Raw genomic sequence first — 22,596 nt, 5'->3', positions numbered from 1 at the left:
CCCCCGCTGGTCAGAAAATACTTACCCGGGTCCCCCGTCGGCTGTCGCTCCTTCCTGGTCTGGCCGCGGCTTCTCCTGCATGCGGTCACGTGGGGCCGATCATTTACAGTCATGAATATGTGGCTCCACCTCCCATAGGGGCGGAGCCGACTATTCATGATTGTAAATGATCGGCCCCACGTGACCGCATACAGTAAGCCGCGGCCAGACCAGGAAGGAGCGAGGGAGCGGGTAAGTATTTTCTGACCAGCGGGGGGGCGCACAGGGGGTGGGGGGGGGGCGGACACATGGATCTTTATTTTTAACACTATTCTTCATATTTTCTCTACAGCAAACGCTGCTACAGGGAAGATATGAATACCGGCTTCAGCACCATGTGGGGGGGACAGCGCTTACTGTAGCGCTGTCTCCTGCACGCACACGGACCCCAGACGGAGAATGTCCGTGTGAGGTCCGTGTTTTACGCGGACCCATTGACTCTCTTGGGTCCGTGTAATACGTGCGCTCCCACGAACACTGACATGTCTCCGTGTTTGGCACACGGAGACACGGTCCGCAAAAAATCAATGACATCTGAACAGATGCATTGATTTTTATGGGTCTACGTGTGTCAGTGTCTCCGGTACGTGAGGAAACTGTCACCTCACGTACCGGAGCCACTGACGTGTGAAACCGGCCTTAGACTGATACCCAAATCCTACAACTGAATGCAACAAAGAAGAACCAGGGGTTTCAGTTAAGATGGATAGAGATTGCAGTTACTAAGGCTTGGACTGGCTCACAGGAGAACAGGAGAATCCCTCGAGCAAGAGTGGGCCACCACCCTTTTATATAAGCAGTAGTTGGCACTATATATATGAATCACTATGTACAGACAAAGGAGGCATCTTATTCATTTACCAGTCTACCCAGTTTATTGTAATGTCACATTTGCAAGTAGCTGAAAAGCGGGGTCCTGGAGTTGGTTACTGGTGGACCCTTGGTACACCAGTCTGACACTGCATTTACTAATATTGTTTCATTAAAAACACAGACATATTCCTTTGTTGGCAACTCTGTGAATCATTTTAATATACTGTGATTACTTTTTTTTTACCATTTTTAAACCCTTCTCCCCTTGAAATACTTTCTTGACTTCAGGCCTTATGCAAATAGCAGGATTACAGCTCTGCACAACATCCAAGAGTGACAAAAGCTCTGTAGTAAGAAGCCAAAAAGAATCTCTCATTTGTAGGAGGCGTAATCCAAAAAAGCATTCGGTAAGCCTGAATTCACACTTCTGTGTTATATGGTCCGTCAGATGAAAATACTTGGATTTTGATCCACACTAACAGCTTCATATATGGCTTCGAGGCTGTTATATTGTAGCCTGACCATGGACCATATAATAAGGTATGACAGATAAGGAGAACCAGAGTCTATATTGCTAAAAAATCTTTTAAAAATGTTATTTAGATACAAAATTACAATCACAATTAAGAAAAAAATAACAGAGAAATATTAAGGGTGCATGTACAGATCAGTGATTAGATCCCAAGGTGTGTGGGTTAAGGATTAGATCAGGATACAATGATACTGATACTAGTCAAAAAGACCAGGAATCTGTCTAATAGTATACTTAAGTATAGCCATGAAAGACATATTCATGAAAGAGGGACCTCTAAAATTCAATTATCAATGCAGTATATGTTGACCAAATCGATAACATATGATTAGTTCTAGTATAATGAGTCCACAATCATAAATGTCAATCAATAGTCATTTGATTAAAGGACACCTATATAATCAAACAAAGTATGTTTAGCAAAAGTAATTTTATATAAGGTATTCACTCATTGTATGCCCCCTGAGGAAGCGACATTAACGTGAAACGTGCGTTGGGGAACATGGCTGAGGTACAGGCCGGACAAATACAATGGGTATAGATCCAGGTTTATGAAGTAGATCACCTTTAAGATGATTTGCTCCTTTTTGCCCACAAAGTTTTTCGAGGCGTTCAAAACCCTGAGTTTTTTAAGCCCAAATTGCATTGCTGAGGGAAACACTTTTTTTTTAGGGGGGGGGGGGGAGTTTTTGGTGGAGTATTTTCTTTCATAAAGTGTTTCCTAAAGCAGCTTTTATGGTAATTGCACACCTTATAGACGTCGGAATACGAGTGCAAATTTTGCCATAAAAAGAAGCTTTAGGAAGACGCTGATGGTATTTTTCCTGAAACGTGTTTTCTTTCCCTTCTTAGTCGCTTTTGCAGCAGCTTTGCCACAAGCTAACTTTTTTCCTTTTCGCTTTTTTTTTCATTTTAAATATATTAATATTATTGCACATTGTAAGCCACCGGAAGAATAGACCGTTCGCTTCTTTTTAGCAGCTTCACAACTTTCGAAGTCTAAAGAGGTCAAAAGAAGTTACGAAAGACTAGACGTATGCAAGTTGCTTTGACATAGCTGGCCACATGTTAATTATTTATACTTTTTTTAGCACTTGTAAAAAAAAAGCTCCTCACATGAAAAGCAAACTAGATTTCCCACAGAAAAGCGTTGGATTAGTTTCCCAAGAATTTTTGAAGATATTTTTGAGGAACTTTTTGAAGAGAATCCACTAAAAAAATCCTCAAAAACTCTGCACACACCTTTTCCAAGTGGTAGTGTCCACTTCTGGAAACGCTGACTTTTATTGTTCCAAAACATTTTGTTAATGTTTTGTTGACATTTCTTGAAGTATTTTGGTAAAGTTTTCTTGGGTGTTTTATGTGAACACTCTATTTAGCATTTTTAAAGCATTTTTGTGGAAGATTTTTTTTCTTAATATATTAATTAATGAACAAAACATCAGTGTTTAAGAGGCCAAAATTTTGGCTTTCCCATTGATTTCTAAGGTAAAGTATGGAGCCGTTTCATAGCAGAAAATTCCAGAAGAATTTACGTAAATTATTTTAAATGCTTGGCTAGCCTGAAGTGTTTAAAAGATGCTCAAAGGATGGAACGTATGAATACCAAGCATTTTCTATAGAAATTAATAAGAACATTTTGGGGGCATTTTGTGTTTTTTTTTCAGGAGATTTTAGGCTACCTTGAGCTTTTGGTGAGTTTTTGATGTTGCTGATTTTCTGGACCATTTCTGCATTCATTAAGTAAAATAGGTTACCTACATTTTTTCCGAAAATACGTAGGGTAAAAAACTCACTAAAAACTCATAGAGGGAACGTAGCCTTAGGAGCGGAGCAGCGACATAAACGCTGGATAAAACAGTGTGAAAATACCTGAAGGTTATTATCCGCACAATGTTTTTGGCAAACCATAACATAAATGTTAAGTCTTGCTCGCTGGCAACTAAAGAGCTCATGAATAAAACAATACTGATATTAAAGAGGTTAAATACACTTATTTATGTTCTCAAAGAATTATAGCTATAGATTCCAATTCTTCTCTACGTTTTTGACTTTTTTTAAAATTTAACAATTAATGTTGATGAGACACACAATGTAACATAAGAAAATGTCTTTAGCATACACGTCAGGCAAAATGTGAAAAATGCTCCCGGATCCCTGGATTCAGGTGTTACTCTTCCTGGAGGCGCCTTTCACACCATGCATACGGTACGTCAGAAGAATACAAGCATATGCTGTGATGTCCCCAAAGATTTCTATGGGCCAGAATATGTCAGAAGAATGGCTTTCTAGCATAAGTTTTACAAGGTACCATCCACATACTTTTTGTTACAATAAATAGTGCAGAAGTATATACTTCACAATAACACGAAAAAACAAACAAACACATCTTTATTCATATAAATGACAATGCTATGAACAGGCTAAACTGGAAACATCTGAAGATTCTGGTTTTATGGAACTTATATGGCCCGCAATGCCTTACATAGTAACATAGTAACATAGTTAGTAAGGCCGAAAAAAGACATTTGTCCATCCAGTTCAGCCTATATTCCATCATAATAAATCCCCAGATCTACGTCCTTCTACAGAACCTAATAATTGTATGATACAATATTGTTGTGCTCCAGGAAGACATCCAGGCCTCTCTTGAACCCCTCGACTGAGTTCGCCATCACCACCTCCTCAGGCAAGCAATTCCAGATTCTCACTGCCCTAACAGTAAAGAATCCTCTTCTATGTTGGTGGAAAGACCTTCTCTCCTCCAGACGCAAAGAATGCCCCCTTGTGCCGGTCACCTTCCTTGGTATAAACAGATCCTCAGCGAGATATTTGTATTGTCCCCTTATATACTTATACATGGTTATTAGATCGCCCCTCAGTCGTCTTTTTTCTAGACTAAATAATCCTAATTTCGCTAATCTATCTGGGTATTGTAGTTCTCCCATCCCCTTTATTAATTTTGTTGCCCTCCTTTGTACTCTCTCTAGTTCCATTATATCCTTCCTGAGCACCGGTGCCCAAAACTGGACACAGTACTCCATGTGCGGTCTAACTAGGGATTTGTACAGAGGCAGTATAATGCTCTCATCATGTGTATCCAGACCTCTTTTAATGCACCCCATGATCCTGTTTGCCTTGGCAGCTGCTGCCTGGCACTGGCTGCTCCAGGTAAGTTTATCATTAACTAGGATCCCCAAGTCCTTCTCCATGTCAGATTTACCCAGTGGTTTCCCATTCAGTGTGTAATGGTGATATTGATTCCTTCTTCCCATGTGTATAACCTTACATTTATCATTGTTAATCCTTGACTTAGCATCGATCTCTCAACCATAACTTACAGCCTCATAAACTCACAGGTGCTTCTCACAAAATTAGAATATCATCAAAAAGTTAATTTATTTCAGTTCATCAATACAAAAAGTGAAACTCATATATTAGATAGAGTCATTCCAAACATAGTGATCTATTTCAAGTGTTTATTTCTGTTAATGTTGATGATTATGGCTTACAGCCAATGAAAATCCAAAAGTCATTATCTCAGTAAATTAGAATAATTTAATAAGGCTTCCTAAGCATTTAAAAAGGTCCCTTAGTCTGTTTCAGTAGGCTCCACAATCATGGGGAAGACTGCTGACTTGACAGATGTCCAGAAGACAGTCAGTGACACGCTCCACAAGGAAGGTAAGCCACAAAAGGTCATTGCTAAAGAAGCTGGCTGTTCATAGAGTGCTGTATCCAAGCATATTAATGGAAAGTTGAGTGGAAGGAAAAAGTGTGATAGAAAAAGGCGCTAAAGCAACCAGGATAACCGTAGACTTGAAAGGATTGCTAAGAAAAGGCCATTCAAAAATTTGGGGGTGATTCACAAGGAGTGGACTGCTGCTGGAGTCATTGCTTCAATAGCCACCACACACAGATGTATCCAGGACATGGGCTACAAGTGTCGATTTCCTTGTGTCAAGCCACTCACGACCAATAGACAACGCCAGAAGCGTCTTACCACGACCAAGGAAAAAAAGAACTGGACTGTTGCTCATAGGTCCAAGGTTTAGTTTTGAGATGAAAGTAAATTTTGCATTTCATTTGGAAATCAAGGTCCCAGAGTCTGGAGGAAGAGTGGAAAGGCCACAATCCAAGCTGCTTGAGATCTAATGTGAAGTTTCCACAATCAGTGATGGTTTGGGGAGCCATGTCATCTGCTGGTGTAGGTCCACTGTGTTTTATCAAGACCAAAGTCAGCACAGCCATCTACTAGGAAATTTTCCCTCTGCTGACAAGCTTTTTGGAGATGGAAATGTCATTCTCCAGTAGGACTTGGCCCCTGTTCACACTACCAAAAGTACCAATGCATGGTTTACAAACAACAGTATCACTGTGCTTGATTGGCCAGCAAACTCGCCTGATCTTAACCTCATAGAGAATCTATGGAGTATTGTCAAGAGGAAGATGAGAGACACCAGACCCAACAATGCAGACGAGCTGAAGGCTGCTGTCAAAGCAACCTGGGCTTCCATAAGACCTCAGCAATGCCACAGGTTGATCGCCTCCATGCCATGCGTCATTGATGCAGTAATTGATGCAAAAGGAGTCCCAACCAAGTATTGAGTGCATTTACTGAACATACATTTCAGTAGGCCAACAGTTCGGATTGTAAAACCATTTTTCAAGCTGGTGTTATAAAGTAGTCTAATTTACAGAGATAATGACTTTTGGGTTTTCATTGGCTGTAAGCCATAATCATCAACATTAACATAAATAAACACGAGGATATTCTAATTTTGTGAGAAGCACCTGTATATTTGAGGTTGTAAGTTCAGTTTGAGAGATCTGTGGTCAGTCAGGGAATTGTGGGCCATGTAAGAACTATTAAATATGTGAACCCGGCCTTAGGATGTCTACACATTAATGGTTAAACAATACACTTGGCCCATATAGCTCCCAGCAAATACTATATGGTGAATGTATATATAGTGCTCCACTGACCGAGTGTATACCAATAGAGTATCCTATTTTTTTAATGCACGGCTTGGTATGGTAGACTTCATTTTCCTTGCAGAGGCAACCAGTAAAAATGTTTGTGGATTTTTTTTTCACATGAAGTCTTAAGGGATACAGATATATACCACTATATGATTATAAAGTGTCATACTATATATCGGAGCCCATCAATTGGTTGAACTTAACAGACATGTGTTTTTTAACCATACTAACTACAGCCATGGCCAAACGTTTTGAAACGGACACAAATTTTGGTTGTCACAAGAAAGTCCAGCAAGTGCCACAACCGTCTCCTAAAGAGGATTAAGTTATGTGACTGGTTCGACGGCACTGCAGAGCTTGCTCTGCAATGACAGCAGGTAGGTATTAGTGTATCTCCATGCCTGGAGAAGCAAAGGCTTTTGAAGGCTAAAAAGTAAGTTACTTCTCTCCAAGAAAAACATGAAGGACAGACTGAAATTTTGCAGATAGTACAGGCATGGACTTCAGATGACATAGCGTAAGTTATTTTCTCTAATGAAGCCCCCTTCAGACTGTTTGGGACATTTGGATAAATGTTAGTTTGAGAAGAAAAGATGAGCGTTACAATGAATCTTATGTCATGCCAACAGTACAAGATCTTGAGACCATTAGTGTGTGGGGTTGCTTTTCATCCAAGGAAGTTGGCTCTCTCACAAATTTGTCTAAGAACACTATGAATAAAGTATGGCATCTAAACATCCTCCAAGAGAAACTTCTCCCAATGATCCAGAAGAAATGTGATGATGAAAAATGCTTTTTCCAGCATGATGGAGCACCATGTCACAAGGTAAAAGTGATAACTAAGTGTCTCAGTGAGCAAACCATTGAAAATTTTGGGTCCAAGCCAAGTCCTGAGATCTCAATCACTAGGATAGCCTGTGGTCAATCCTCAACAAGCGGATGGACAAACAAAAACCACAGAAATTGTAATCAAATCCAAGCACTGCTTAGGCAAGCACCGGTTGTCATCAGTCAGGATTTAGCCCAGAAGCTGATATCTAGCTGCCAAGGAAAATTGCAGAAGTTTTGAAAAATAAAAGTCAACACTGGAATGATTGAGTCTTTGCAAATAAATTTGATGTATCTGTCAATAAAAATAAAAAAAATTATGAAATGCCGATAATTGTCCTTCAGTAACCATAAAAACATCCGACTAAAAGCTATAAAAACGCTAGGATTTCTGGGCCACATTTCGCTACTTTACAACACAATAGCACGTTTTACTGTGCTGTATACATTAGGTGAGCACTGTTTTAAGCAGTTTTCCATTTTGAATGGTCCCATTATGCATATGTGTATATGACTGCGATTTTGCTGCCCTTTATATTACCTTCCCTGGCTTTTGTTGCTGCTCCCGGCTGTATGTTTTTAGAGAAATTTCCCTGCTCATTTTACTTTTGGTTTTTATTCATGTTGTATTTAAAGATATGTTTTAATCAAATTATTCTATTGCTTATGCCTTTTCATCCCTGGGATATTTAAAAGGGATTTTGTTTATTATTAGTGATGGCGAGTATACTCTTTGGTCAGGTTTTCCCGAGCATCCTCAGGTGGTCTCCAAGTATTTGTGACTGCTTGGAGATTTAGTTTTCCTTGTCGCAGTTGCACGATTTGCGAGATTACATGTGGGGATTCCCTAGCAACCAAGCAACCCCCACATGTACTCAGGCTGGCTAGCAGCTGTAAATCATACAGCTGCGTCAACAAAAACTAAATCTCCGAGCAGTCACAAATACTCGGAGACCACCCAAGCATGCTCGGGAAAACCCAAGCGACGAGTATACTCACTCATCACTATTTATTATGATTTAGAAAACTGCTGCATTTTTAAAAAGCTGCAGCATGTCACTACTTTCAGGATTTTTTCGCTGCTTTAGCAGCGTCCTTTCATCCATAGGAAACAATGAGTAAGTGCAAAAACGCAGTAAAATACCATATCAAGTTTGCTGTGTTTTTAGTGAAAAAAGCAGCTATAGCAGTATGTGAAACCCATTTATTTTTGTGATTTTCCCACATTTAAATCACAATGTCTTGGTCTCCTCACCTTAGAATGGCTGTTAGGATTTGTACAGTCTAATTAAAATTAGTCATGTGTACAAAATTAAACATTGGCCGACCAAGATGTAAAATTGAACAATGCCTGATCAACTCAAGGGCCGACTAAAGTGTGAAAGTAAATAGTGTCCTTCAAACTGAATGCTCTGCCAACGTCTTAGGTAAACTATTCTAATTGTGTATTTTTACATGAACTCATGTGAACTTTTTTGTTCAGAATAGTCACTATTTTTTCTGACATAAAAATCTTTTTCCATGAAATAATTTGATCAAATTGCCCTTTTTCCAATTTTTTTTTTATGATTTCACATATGTCTTGCATTGGTGACCTGGGTTCATGCTTCTGTGATAGAAGCAAAGCTGAACTTTGGGATCCTGAAAAATGCAGCAAGTAAAACTCTGCTTTTTGTAAGCACCTTCTTTACTGCCAAGAGAGCAGGTTTTGACTGAAGAAAAAAAATGCAGCAAAAACGCAACTTGTGAACATAGCCTTAAACAATATACATGCAAACATCACCTCTGAGATCAGTAATTGGCTGCAACAGCTACATAAATGCAAGTGATCACTGCAGCGGGAGGTTAAAGAGATCAGTAGTGTTTTTTAACATATTCACTGTTCTTGGCAAAATGAGAAAGTATCATAAAATTCATTACACAAAAAGCAACGAGTAGCAAACTGATAAAACTTGATGATAATACGATAAAGCTCATTTTCAAAATCCACAATGTATTGTCAGTTTATACCATATAAAGGCTCCTATTAAAATCTTTTGTAAACAGCATTATGCATGGGTTTGCTGATTTCTCGCACTTGCCAACGATAAACATGCCATAATAATACAGTTTTGTTACACATATTTTAGGCTTTTCATACTCTATAAATGCCAGAGAATTATTTTGCTGCCCAACCCTACAGCTGGCAGTCACAAAATGACAGCAGGATGCCTGATGAAGAGACCTGTGTAGTCTCGAAAGCTTGCAATTTGTCACCATCTTTTCAGTTAGCCATTAAAAGGTATCAACCACTGAGGACTCTCAATTCTAAATATTTTTCTAGCAGGAGAAATAAAAACACCACAGGTGGATTTCCTTGTTTTAAGGGAAAAAAAACGATTTTTCTTATACACTGAATAAAAATGAAATTTCAACTTTTCTATGAAATAGAAATGTTACTGAATGAGAGCTGTATTAACCTAAATCTCCGGTCCAAACCCCTGCAAATCTAAGCATTAGTGGCCTACCAGAGAAACCTAAGCTAAATGCCAAAATCACATACACCTTCCCAGCACAAGCCTAATCACTCTACAATATAGAGACGAGACCATAGGAAGCACATTGAAAATGTATTACGGTTTTGTGATGATATCTAAAGAAAGAGAGCAACAGCCCAAGGGCCATCTCCACCTAAGCTCCTTCACTTTCAGGCTCTCGCCAGATAACAATATAAAAGTTTTAATATGTGATGGAGGAGATAATTGGGTTTATTGTTTGTTTGTAAAAAATCCCTGAGCTCTCTTGATTCTTTCACTCTTTTCTATTTTGTGCTATGCCGCTCCATTGCCGAGATATTCACATTTGTTTCTTTTGGAGCACAATATGTGAAATCTCTCCTCGCTAATCAACTGGGCATTTTTTCACAGTCTTCTCTGGGGAGGCGCCTTCATCCCTCCTTCCCATTCACAGCTTTGCAAACCATATAGCAGTCTAGCTGTCTCAGACGCTGCCAAGTCCATACCTTAAGAGAAGAGTCTGCAGAAATGCCCTGTTGGCTTGCAAGCAGAATTTTCACAAACTGCACTCCAAAAGCGATAAATGTGAATATCTCTGCGAGTGACGTAGAACAAAATGGAAAAGAATGGCAGAATCAGGGAAGCTCAGGGATTTATACATGGTGTTTACCTAATTTTTTTTTAGAAAGTAACTTTTTTTTACACTTTTCCTGCATCCATCCACTTTCTTTTTTTCCACCTAGCATTTTTTCAAAACCTCTTCAGAAAAAAAGCTCAAGAATCTCCCCATATAAACCGCCAAGTGATTTTCCCATAGAAACTAAACAGTGTTCCACAAGTTTTTGAAGTGATTTTATAAAGAGAATCTACCGCCAGGTTTTAACCACATAATCTCAAAGCAGCATAATACAGACACAGAGACCCTGATTACAGCAATGTGTCACTTACTGGGCTGCTTACTGTAGTTTTGATAAAATCACAGTTTTATCCACAGGAAATTATCACAAGAGGACTAGTAAACCTGCTGCCATGTAGTCCTCGATATTAATGAGCTCTGAATAACCCACCACTGATTGATAGCTTTCAGCCTATGCACAGTGTGAAAGCTGCCAATCAGTGGTGTGGGCGGTTATACAGGGCTCAGTATTTAGAGAACTGTTAGATCTGCAGCTGATATAACTGTGATTTTATCAGAACTGAAGCAAGCAGCCCAGTAGACACATCTCTAGAATCAGGGTTTTGGTCCTTACATCATGCTGCTCTCAGGCTAGCAAAAACTTTTCAATGTCCAGTGGTTTTCCCGAAGCGTATTTTTGGCTGCTCTACGGTTGCAATTTGCCACTAGCATTTTTTTTTACCTTATGTCTACATTAGTAAAGCTGCCTAAATTATGACCAGGTCACTGATTTTTACCACCTTGCCCCCATTTGAAGCCTCAAATGGTTTTTAAGAAGCTCTAATAGTTTGAACATATACACAGCAAGTTGTTTCGGCACTTCTGAGCATATGTTCATTCTTTTTAGAATTATTCAGTCTTTTTTCAGACTGGCTTTGGAACAGCCCCACCTCAAAAAGATGTTGTGTGCACATATCCTTAAAGAGGATTTTGAAGAGGATCTGATACAGAAAACTGCTAAGAAAAAAACCCCTGTGTGAACATAGCCTATAAACTGTTAAGGGAGTTTTCCAGGCCGAGCATACTGTATATTTCTGCAGTCCCTCTTGTGACTACTGATTACTGCATCCTGACAGTGTATGCATTAAATTATTATTTGTGTACTACACTATTTATAATAATAGTTTTTTCTATATAATCCCTTTAAAATCTGATGCCTTTTAGAAATCCGGATTATCAGACAGAGGTTAAAAATTCTGTGCCCAATCAGGAAACTAGTCATTTGCAGGGTTCAAATGCCCATTAAAGAGTTAGCCACATTCTATAAATTCCTGAACTTTTCGTGAAAATAGAGAGAAGGGCTGCTGCTCACTAACTGCTGCTAATGTGTTCAAATTAATATTCTGAGATATCGACATAAATCACTTATAAAAATATAATTTTCCCAAAAGTGTGGTTGAGAGGGCCATTGGGTCTTTCAGGTAAAAGGGTCTAGTAACAAATAAATGCTGTGCCAAAATACATGTCTCAGCCCCCAGTCCAAATATGGCGGATATGCATCAGCAAATGCAGATACTTCAATGTTTTATGTGAGCAATGGCCTCTCTGTGTGCCATTATCTGCCCTTTGGAGAGTCATTCCTAGGAATATTGCCTTGTATGCAAAGGTCTCACTCTCCAACAAAACTAATTATGGAGAACACTAGAGATGGTCCAGCAGTCAGGTCAATTATTTGTGGTCGAAAAATGGAAACTGTAAAAACAAAATCCTAACCCCCAGCATCTGCGGATTTACTTTTGGATTAGCTGAAGTGACACAACATCATCGTTGCGGTGTGATGCACAGGCTAACCATGAGAAGAGCTACAGATGGATGGAGGTATTGAGGTAGTTCTCAAAGGTCCCTTCCGATAACCACAGATTAGTGACATGACCACTGGACTGAGTCCTACGAATTGATTCCCACCGACCCTAAATAATGCAGATAAGGGGTACCATGATGTACGCCAGAGGTGTCAAACTGCATTCCTCGAGGGCCGCCAACAGGTCATGTTTTCAGGATTTCCTTGTATTGCACAGGTGATAATTTAATCACCTGCACAGAATGATTCCAGCACCTTGTGGAATGCTAAGGAAATCCTGAAAACATGACCTGTTGGCTGCCCTCGAGGAATGCAGTTTGACACCTCTGATGTACGCCATGGGCTGCGAGTAATTTTACAGAACGAATAGCGGTTTGGATTATTTATGTAATTTTTGGAGCCTTGTTATATGAGTATGAAGGACTCTACGGTGAAGTCAGAGTTAGAAAGTTGATTGTTTCTGATTTAGAATTTGTTAACAAAATGTAAAATCTTTATGCGCCAGCTATATACAAAAGAGATAAATATATTTCATGTAAAGGTCACTGTAGAAAAGTGGAAAAACAAATCCATTCCAGCGTAAACTAGGAGATAAACATAATGTTTATTTATACGCCAGAGTTTTTCACTTGTGCTGTGACCAAATCTCTCCAAGCAGATAGGCAGCAAATAGATTAAAATAACTATCTCAAAGGCAATTTGTAAGAAGTTACAAGACAAAGAAATAAATCATAAGTCATAGAAGACAAAACAAAACACACAAAAAAATGTAAATTACATATGACATATGTCGCAAAAAAAATCGTCACCATCTCATTAGGTAATTGACTTCTTCAAACATTCTTTGATGAAGAGTGTGCTGGAGTAAGATGCACCAAATTTTGTAATAATTTGTGCTTCTTCATTAAAAAGTCATATCTACCCAATTCTTACTACTTTAGTCTTGGATCCACTATTTTTCTATGTCCAAGTATTCGGGCCAAAAAGAAAATAAATTACAACTTTCAATCATCCATGAAATTGGAAATGAAAAACATATATATGACTGTTTGCTCTGAGAATACTGATAGCATATCCTAATAAAATGAAAGTTTTGGGGCTTAAAAGAGCTGTCAACCTCTTTTTCACACAAGGGTCTAATGAGAATAACCTAAGGTAGGGTAGGGGAACACAGCATCTTTTCCAGGCAGGCGAAATCCAACAAAGTTTTCAAGCAGCTTTGGGAAACACCAGCATTTTTTTTTTTTCTTGAAGCCTCTTTTTTTTTGCATTTCTTAGTACTTTACTCAGTACTATTTCAATGTTTTTGACCATCTAGGGTTCTTTTTAGTGTTTTCCATATTTTTTTAGGCATGTTTTTCCAGATTTGATTTTTTTTTACTTCAACAGATATTGAAAAAATCTCTAGTTTTTTTCAAATCACTCACAAAATAATAAAAAACAAGCTTTAAGAGGGTCTTTTGAACCTTCATATTGACTTGAATTGTATGCTATGAGCGTTTTCAAGTGGAGAATGGTCCGCTTACTTCTTGTAACAGCTTGATGTTTTTGAAGATGTTAAAAAATGCTCAAAAGTCTGAACATATGTATAGCAAATAATTTTTACATAGAAAAAAATGTTGTTTTTTTTTAATTTTTCAGGCGGTGTTCTGAGCGGACATACTTGAAATCCACCAGAAAAAAAAGGTTAATGTTGTGTGAACATAGCCTAATAGGATGTTTCACTGCCAAAGCCCTCAGGAATCTGTATTCACATTCCTTCCAGTGATGGGATAGAAAAAAAAGGAATTACCGTACACAGTGCCAGTTAAAATCAATGGTTTATGGATGTAACACATTGATGTGCTGAGTCCTCCAGAGAAGTACTGTAGATGCTTACCTTAGATCCTCCTGGGGCTGGATAATCGTAGGTGACCAGGAATTAATAAGTGCCTCTCCATTAATCTAAGAATACGCTCTTAGGATGTTTCAAATGTTTTTTTTTCTAAACATACGACCCCAAATCCCTAGATATCTGTAACACTGTATAAAACAAAATACTTTACCTGTCCTCCAACTCAAATTTTCTTAAAAATGGTAAACTCTTAGAAGCAGAACCCTCACTTGTGTTTTATGAATTGATGAATAGTTAGAAGATATACCATTAGCTGGACAGTAAAGTATGATATTCTTAAAGGGGTTTTATGGTTTCAGAAAAAGAGAGAACAGCAAAAAAATTTGCCCTGCGATAGTCTGGTGACCACTTCCGTAGTCCATGTTGGCCAAACCAGTACAGTGCGAAATTACTAGGCTAGCACTTGAATGCTGGTGCCCTGAGCGGCCCAGGATTCAGAAACGTAATGCCACTATGAGGATGAACTTTTTAAATTACTGTATATGTCTAAGATATTGCTTAAAGGGGTTGTCTCATAAAAGCAATTAATTTCTTGAGACCTAATAGGACATACATAATATGTACAGCATGTAGTTCATATCTTTTTCTCATTCATGAATGTTTTAGATTTTTTTTAAGTAATATTGTGTGGATTGTTCCACATCATGATAGACAATGTGTTGCACTGCGTAAAAAATAATATGTATATTAAGAAATGAAGCAGAAAATATCTTACAAAAGGATATACTGTATGTCCACTAAGAACTGGTGAAATGACTCGTTTGTAGCTACGGTATTGCATTCCTCTCTTGAACCTGGGAGCTGCAATCTCCACTACAACAACTGTCCGTGTGAAAAAAACAATTACCACGCAATAAAAACACCAGCGATTCGGTCATGCAACAAAATCATTCATGTGGAACAAGCCCAAAGGTAATGTAAAAACAGTATGCAGCTGCCTAATGGGAAAAGACCATTAAATATTCATAGGATTCTATCTATGTTTAAACATAGACTTAAAAGGGATACCGCAATGAAACGGCATTTATCTAGAAAACAATGGATCTGTTTTACACTCACTGGTGAGCTTGGGTCATCAACCGTTTAATAGGCATTGTTTAACTATTTATAGGATACGTTTACAGCACTTAGTCTCCAGGATTTGTGATATATAAATGGACAGGAGCCACAGTCAGGGATCACTCGTGAGCGGGATCGGACTGGTGCGCCAGAGTACCAAAAGATCCTCTGACAAACCCTGGCTCTGATACAATTATGGACACTAATGTACATGGGCACCAAGGGTCAAGCAAAGGACAACTTAGAGTTACCTTGGGCACTTGGAATTCCCAAAATAAGTGTCCAATGTTGGCAAGGGTGATGCAATTTTAACCTGACACTGTTAGCCATGTACTTGGGTGAAGAAAAAGAACATTAATGGGGTTCCAATTCTTGTGTAATTGAATATGAAATGCAACAATAATTTTTATCGTAGCCCACATAGTGAAACCTCTACCTTGCCTATAGGTAACTCATGTAAAAAAAGCATGGCAGCCATGGCTTCAAAGATTGCCGCTGGTTCTTCTACTGCACAGGCACTGAAAGCATCCTGCACAGGCACAGAGAGAAGCATCAGGATCTCCTCTACATGCACCTATGTTTAACACTTTAGTTTCCATGCGTTACCCAAGGGCAGCGGGAAGGCTTCATTGTGCTCTAAGATAAGCTCTGAAGGGCGTTAGAGTTTCTTAAGCCATTGCATGACAATGTATGAGAATTCTTAAATCTGGATCTAGTTGGATAAAACACGTTAGATGAGCTGCGCTGCTGGAGTAAACGGATCCATCAACAATGAAGATAATAATAATTGTTTTAGATTCACGAGTTTCAACACCATACCAGCATCTTTATCAAGGTAAAAAAAAGCCATTTGTTTCACTTAATAAAGATGCCGGTGAGGCATTGAAATGCATTTTCAATAAAAGAAACCGTATTAACATCATAGTTGGTGAATTTGTTTGTTAATGCGACAGCATAGACCATTTAACACGCTTCATCCAACTGGATGATCTACCCACTAGCCACGGGCCAGTAGCAGCTGTATTTCTTCATGACAACATAGGAGTTGTACTTGTGACAACTCAACCAGATGAGCGTTAAGCAAGCACTAACCCACTTTCCCTGGGTATCACCCTATTGTATGCTCTGTTCCTCACATCTAGTTTTCTTCAATTCTTAAATCTGAGCAGATAACAACTAAAAGGTTTAGGTCTTCTGCAATAAGTATATTTTATAAATCACTGAGCCTTTAGAATGCAGCATCTTTGTAATATACTTTGGACACCAAGCTACAATTTGGACCTCAAGCTAAACTCTCATGGACTCTAAGCTAAAATCTCTTGGACTGATATTACAGGACGATGTTTTTTTGAAAATTCTTGTTCCTCCAGCAACTCTGTGACGATGAAAGTTTAAAAGTCATCAAGTACCTTTTACCTTGAAAATGGCTCCAAAATGCATTGGTGTCAATAAAAAACTTTATTTAAAATGCCAAGGCCCATCATTTCCTGCAGCTCACCAAAATGTGATTTTCTCCATTTTTGTCAAACAAGCACAGTACTGAATATCTCATCCTGGGTGCTGAATTTGTTTGCTTGCAGGCTATCGAGTATTAAGTTCACATGCACATTAGAGTAACGTTGGCCAAACCCACCAATAAAGACTGTGTCAGCTAGCAGTCAATTGTGTATGGGCGTCTTTTTCTTTCTCCCTTGACTGATGAAGTCAGGGTAGAGAAGAGCCCGGATTGTCCAGACAGCTGATCATTTTATTCTCCAAGAGATAAACTACCACCAAAGGAGTCCTCTTCATAGACAACACAGAAGCGCTCAGCTTTATGGGGGAGTCACAAACATAGCCAGCCAAATGATTGACTGGACCATCGTTCAGCCGTCAGCTATCTGTTGAGCATGGGGGGCTTTAGAACCACTCAAGTTACAAGTAAAATTAACTTTATTCATTGGAACATCCTTGCCGAAGTTCAGGAGGTTGCTATCTACTCTCTACAGAAATACAAAACCAACAAGAATAAAAAGTTAACTTTTTTCTATTTATTATTGATCAGCCGGTTATAAATCTTTGTAATAAACTTCATTATCTTATTTCACTTATAACACAATACTGAAAGTGAAGGCTTGTCAGCCTAGTTCATTCTGACTTAGTAGCTGACGTGAACTGCGGGTCTAGCCTTGATTGGTACTCAGATGGTAATGTTCTGATACTCTTGCCCATGCTCAAACACTATTACTTGTGTGAGCATCGGTAAGGGAGCAGGTAACTTCACTCTCTGAGTATGGATCTTTGCTTGATCTGAAGTTCACATCAGCTACTAAGACACAATGAGCTAGGCTGACAATCCTTCACTTTCAGCATTGTGTTAAAGACAGAAGGCAGCAAAATAAGGTAATGGAGTCTATTACATAGATTTATAAATTTACAATAAATAAATAAAAATAAGTTTAGCTGCTCTTTCACACTAGTAAGATTGGTAGTTTATGAATAAATTAAGATTTTTGTCTATAATTAGTATGGTAAAGCTAGTTATATACTTTAGATATACATTTGTGTGAAAAAGTGTCTGCCCCCTTCTAGACTTTGGAGTGGCCTAGTCAAAGACCTGACCTTAATCCGATTGAGATGCTGTGGCATGACCTTAAAAAGGTGGTTCATGTTCAGAAACCCTCCAATGTGACTGAATTATAACAATTCTGCAAAGATGAGTGGGCCAAAATTCTTCCAGAGCGTTGCCAGTTATTGCAAATGCTTGATTGCAGTTGTTGCTGCTAAGGGTGACCCAACCAGTTATTAGGTTTAGTGGGCAATCAGTTTTTTACACAGGACCCTCTAGGTTTGAATTTCTTTTTCCCTTAATAATAAAGACCTTCATTTAAAAACTGCATTTTGTGTTTACTTGAGTTATTATCTTTGTCTAATATTTAGATTTGTTTGGTGATCTGAAACATTGAAGTGTGACAAACCTGCAAAAGAATAAGAAATCAGGAAGAGGCCAAACACCTTTTTCCCACAACTGATTTCTAAAATATATGGTGCCAATTCCCTAAAGCACAAGCTAATAGTCTTTGCAGCAATGGTTTATATGCAGCATATACTATCGATAACTCAAAACTAGAGATGGGCAAATCGATTTGGTGCAAATAGAATACTTGTAGAATTTTAAGAAATTTGCTGATTCAGGCAAATTCAAATAATTTATGATTCCAAGTATGCGCGAATTGCCAAAAATGCTTTTTTACACAATTCAGATAAGTGCATCTGCCAATAAAGGCTCAAATGACCTCAATTCTGGCCAGGAGCGCTTTCCAATAATGCCTTGCAGATATCACATTGCATAGTATAGCACAGCAATCATATAATACAGCCCATGACCTTCTATAGCACAGTCTATCATAGCCAGTATAAAAGCCAAGGCAGAGAATGCAGTGCAGTAACTATTTCAGAGTGAATCTATTTAGTGGTTCACAGCTCACATCTTAGCAATAGAAATAGGGAGAAAAAGGTGAAAACCTGATTATAGTATACTGATAAGTGTGTGTGAGACAAAACAGCTTGAAGAACGATTACCATCTACAGTAAGTACCCATAGCCACAATATTTGGAGGTCATTGTGGCTTTATTAAGTTTTCTATATTTGGCTTTATTAAGGCTGTGCTTGCGTTAAAGAACTTGAAAAGGGTTGGATACAGTCTTAGGAGACCTCAGAGTGTTACATGTCTTTTCAAGGTAATTGGAGTACCTGCGCTTTGCAGTAAATTTATTAGCTGCAAATCAATTTTTTTTTTTGGGGGAAATAAAATCGCCAAAGCTGGTGAAATCAGATATCAAAATAATTGAATCATCTGTCATCAACACGCTATATGTTTGAAATCACTCTGGAGTGATCTGAATATTTTTTACCTTAATGATTGCGTTGCACCTACAGATAACCTTTCTGCGAAGCATTTAGTTGCTATTTTTTTACAAGTATTGGATCCATATTGTATACATCTGTAACGCAACACTTATCTATAGAGAGATCTATAGGTCACTGAGTGTATAAAGAGGGTTTTTTACATCCAAGATTCAGTGTCATATTCCTTTGGACGCCATTATTTAGGAAGTCGGAAGAGAAAGAGAGAATTTGAACTATAATAAACAATGGGAATATAATGGTAATTTAAAAAAAAATATGGATAGTTGTTAATAAACTTTGATACATTTATCCTAAAGGAAACCTGCCATTTATACAATGCCAACCCATACCTGAATAGTATGTAAGGTAATGCCCACTGAATAGTCCTCTAATGCGCCAATCAAGGTGCAAAGGAAGAAGAGACATGAGTCATATGCCTCCTCTTCGCTATGATTGATCACTAGAAGGGCTCACAAAGAAGAGGGAACACCGACATACACTTATTAACAAATGTCGAGCACTATGTCCTGACCTCCAATCAGCACTTCGGGAGGATGTTTAGTGAAGGTGATCACTCATTTTAACTCAGTGTTATTAGGTCGTATGTAAGATGCCCTAATGCCCCTTCCATAAAGTACAGTAACAATTCATCTATTAACAATTTATATTGATTTTGATGTGAAAAATAGTCATCGAGGTTAATATATTTCCATTAAATATCCAGAGAATAAACATTTAAGAAATATTAATTTTTAAATCAACTTTTAGATTCATAAAATGACCTCACATCTAAAGTAATAAGCCAACTCAAATACTTGAAGGTAAAGCAAAAAGGAGATGCAAATCGTCTGAATAAAAAAAAGCTACCATTTTGTAGTACAAAGCTCGTAGGCTGACCTAGGTATCTCTACGTATGCAATATACAGATAAGGATGTAGTCTGATTCTGCGGTTCCATGTTACCTGCTACTTCTTCTTGTTAACCTTGATGCAGGATCAGACTACATACAGGATTTGTTTGTAGTCTGTAACCATGGAAACAGACAGATCTGTGTGATTTATTTTGTTATAATATGATAAATATTTTATTTGTAAATTATTTTAACACTGAAAAATAGTTCCAGTATAGTACATATACTTTAGAAGAGCTACATATTTCAAAAACAGTAGTAGCCGTTTTATGGGAACACACGTGAGAGAAGAGGAAGAATCGTGTGTTCACCTCTCTGCCTTGAAACTTGTAGTATGGAATTGAAATAAAGCATGAAAATCTTCGGTGAGTGCCTCTATTTCTCCAACTTTTACTCTATGTATCTTCTGCGTACTTGCTTTATTGATTAATTTGAGCAGCTGGAGTTCTATGCAGAGAACTGGCCATTGGAATAGCGCCATACGTCTCATGATATCCACCTGAAGAAAAGTACTGACCTTCATTTTCCCTTTTTGCTAAAACTTTAAAGGATATATGGCTTTGCCACATTAAACTCCCAGCACCATGTTAATCTTCTCTCTTACAAAGATACATACATGCTTTTTGAAAAGATCTGGTGTAAAAACTAACCTATTATCTAGTGAATGGAATATGCTAATTACTCACAAACAGTCATCTGGGCAGGCCATTCCTTTGTATAGTCATGCTGTGCAGGCTGTAATCATGTCAATTGCTGCCTGACTGACATGCCAAAGTGGGTCCAATATTACCAGAGTAGATCCTGAAAACCTTCCTGGTCTACTTGCCTCAACTTCACCTGCACATTGCGCATGCTCCAGAAGCAAGGAATCAGAGATAGCGCTCTGCTACAGAAGGAAGTTTTGGCATTCTGTCTAACATACACAGGGTACGGATAAAACTCACCCAGATGACTAAGAGCTAGAGTTAGTGCAAATTAATTTGCAAGTCCCATTCCATCGGCCACGACATGGCAGCGGGAGAACCGCCTCTTACCTGCCATAATCTCTGGCTCTTCTTTTTGACTAGCCGGCCTGGCGTGACGCCAATGGTGCAGCGTGACACATATGTGACATCACGCCAGGCCGGCTAATCACAAGAAGAGCAGGAGACTACAGTAGGTAAGAGGTGGTTCTCCCGCTCCTGTGCCACAGTCACAAATCACTGTCGTGGCCGATGGAATGAGATATGGGAATCGTTTCGTACCAACTCTACTAATAGCAGTTAATTTTTGTACACTGTGTTTTAAAGAAAGTTTATATACTGTAAGTAAATGTAAAAAAGCTGGTGGCAATTTGGTGTGGCAACTCCATGTGAAAGTCTCTTTAATGACGACCTGTGATAGATGTTCTGCTTTCCCATGTACAGAAGTGTAGATTTAATCTATGTACCATTAAGCATCTGTTCAATGTTTCCAGTGGAGGGTGTGAATAAATAATCAAAGCTTTTTTTATACAAATGACCACAACCTCAATATAATGCAGCTAACCAAAATATTTTAAGACACCTCCTTTATTTTAATATTTTACATTGCAACAGTGAATTTTAGATTTTTTTTATTGGCAGTCATGTTATGTTATGGTATTTACTGTATATTTCGGAGATACAAGAATTCAGTATTGCACATCCAACATCCATCCAACATAATTTGCAATCAAGGTTTTAAAGACACAATATTCATTTATAGCGATTATTATCCATTAACTACTGTAGGTCCTCTCCCCTACAGGTCCATTGGGTTTTTGATGGTCACGTTTGACCTTCTCCTTGCACATTATGGAGGCTACTTTGGAAGCTGATCAGTGTGGTGAGGGGAATATTTGGGGGTGCTCGGAGTGTGCGTGCAGCCTCCATGTCCCCTTTCTTCCTCTACTTAAAAGGATGACAGGGATGACAGAAAAATAACAAAAAATTTTAAACAAAGGTTCCTTGCATTATATTAGAACTGTTTAGCAATAGGAAGTTCAGAAAACTGTCTTTCCTCATGATCAGTATTTCATCTCACAAATCTCCAGGTCTAAGGCCTTCCAGGAAAATGTACATGCATATTTGGGAATGATAATAGCAGTTTTATTTTTATAAAAAGCAAAACCTCAAGGATCATAGTCCATGGAACCAGTTAGACGAGTCTACAAAGGAGAAGAACAGAGCAGCAATAATCCTTACCAGTATCATGTGACCGGTGGAGATGTCCATATTTGACTGCACGGGTTCCTCACTCCAGGACGATGTGCTGCTCCGTGCGGTGGGGCTGGCCATTGGTCCATCACTGAACTGTGATGAGATGCTATTGATGCGAGAACTGTGCAGAGGTTCTGGGCGATCTGATGACTTGACAGCCATCCGCTGACGGCATAGCTCCTACAAGAATGCAGAGAGAGGCACACAATATGAATAATATGGAATTAATGTTGACCCCAAGGGAAATTTTTTGTCAGCTCATGCCAAGAAGCTGTACATTTTTAGTGTGGATTTAAGAGAAAACCTGCCATTCTTCTTCAGCCGACATACAAGAACAGCATTCTGCACGTCATGTACTCATCTACGCTTACCAGATTCACACTGCATATAAACACAGTAGAAAAAAAAGGGAATGTGAGAGCCGCATATCTAATAAATATCACTGCCAGGTTTGGAAT

At 38.5% G+C, this 22,596-nt stretch overlaps 1 protein-coding gene across 1 annotated transcript in view; it reads right to left on the bottom strand.

Moving 5' to 3' along the window:
* PTPRN2 (protein tyrosine phosphatase receptor type N2) overlaps window positions 1-22,596 on the bottom strand; it is a 1,208,901-nt gene that overhangs the window by 117,211 nt on the left and 1,069,094 nt on the right. Inside the window, exon 14 of the mRNA XM_077268574.1 lies at window positions 22,124-22,318. Within this exon, the coding sequence (XP_077124689.1) occupies window positions 22,124-22,318 (195 nt within the window). The remainder of the gene's footprint in view (window positions 1-22,123; window positions 22,319-22,596) is intronic.

Source organism: Ranitomeya variabilis, chromosome 6, assembly GCF_051348905.1.
Source record: "Ranitomeya variabilis isolate aRanVar5 chromosome 6, aRanVar5.hap1, whole genome shotgun sequence".
Lineage (NCBI taxonomy): Eukaryota > Metazoa > Chordata > Amphibia > Anura > Dendrobatidae > Ranitomeya > Ranitomeya variabilis.
Note: the sequence above shows the minus strand (reverse complement) of the source record. Positions and strands in the feature narration are given on the sequence as shown.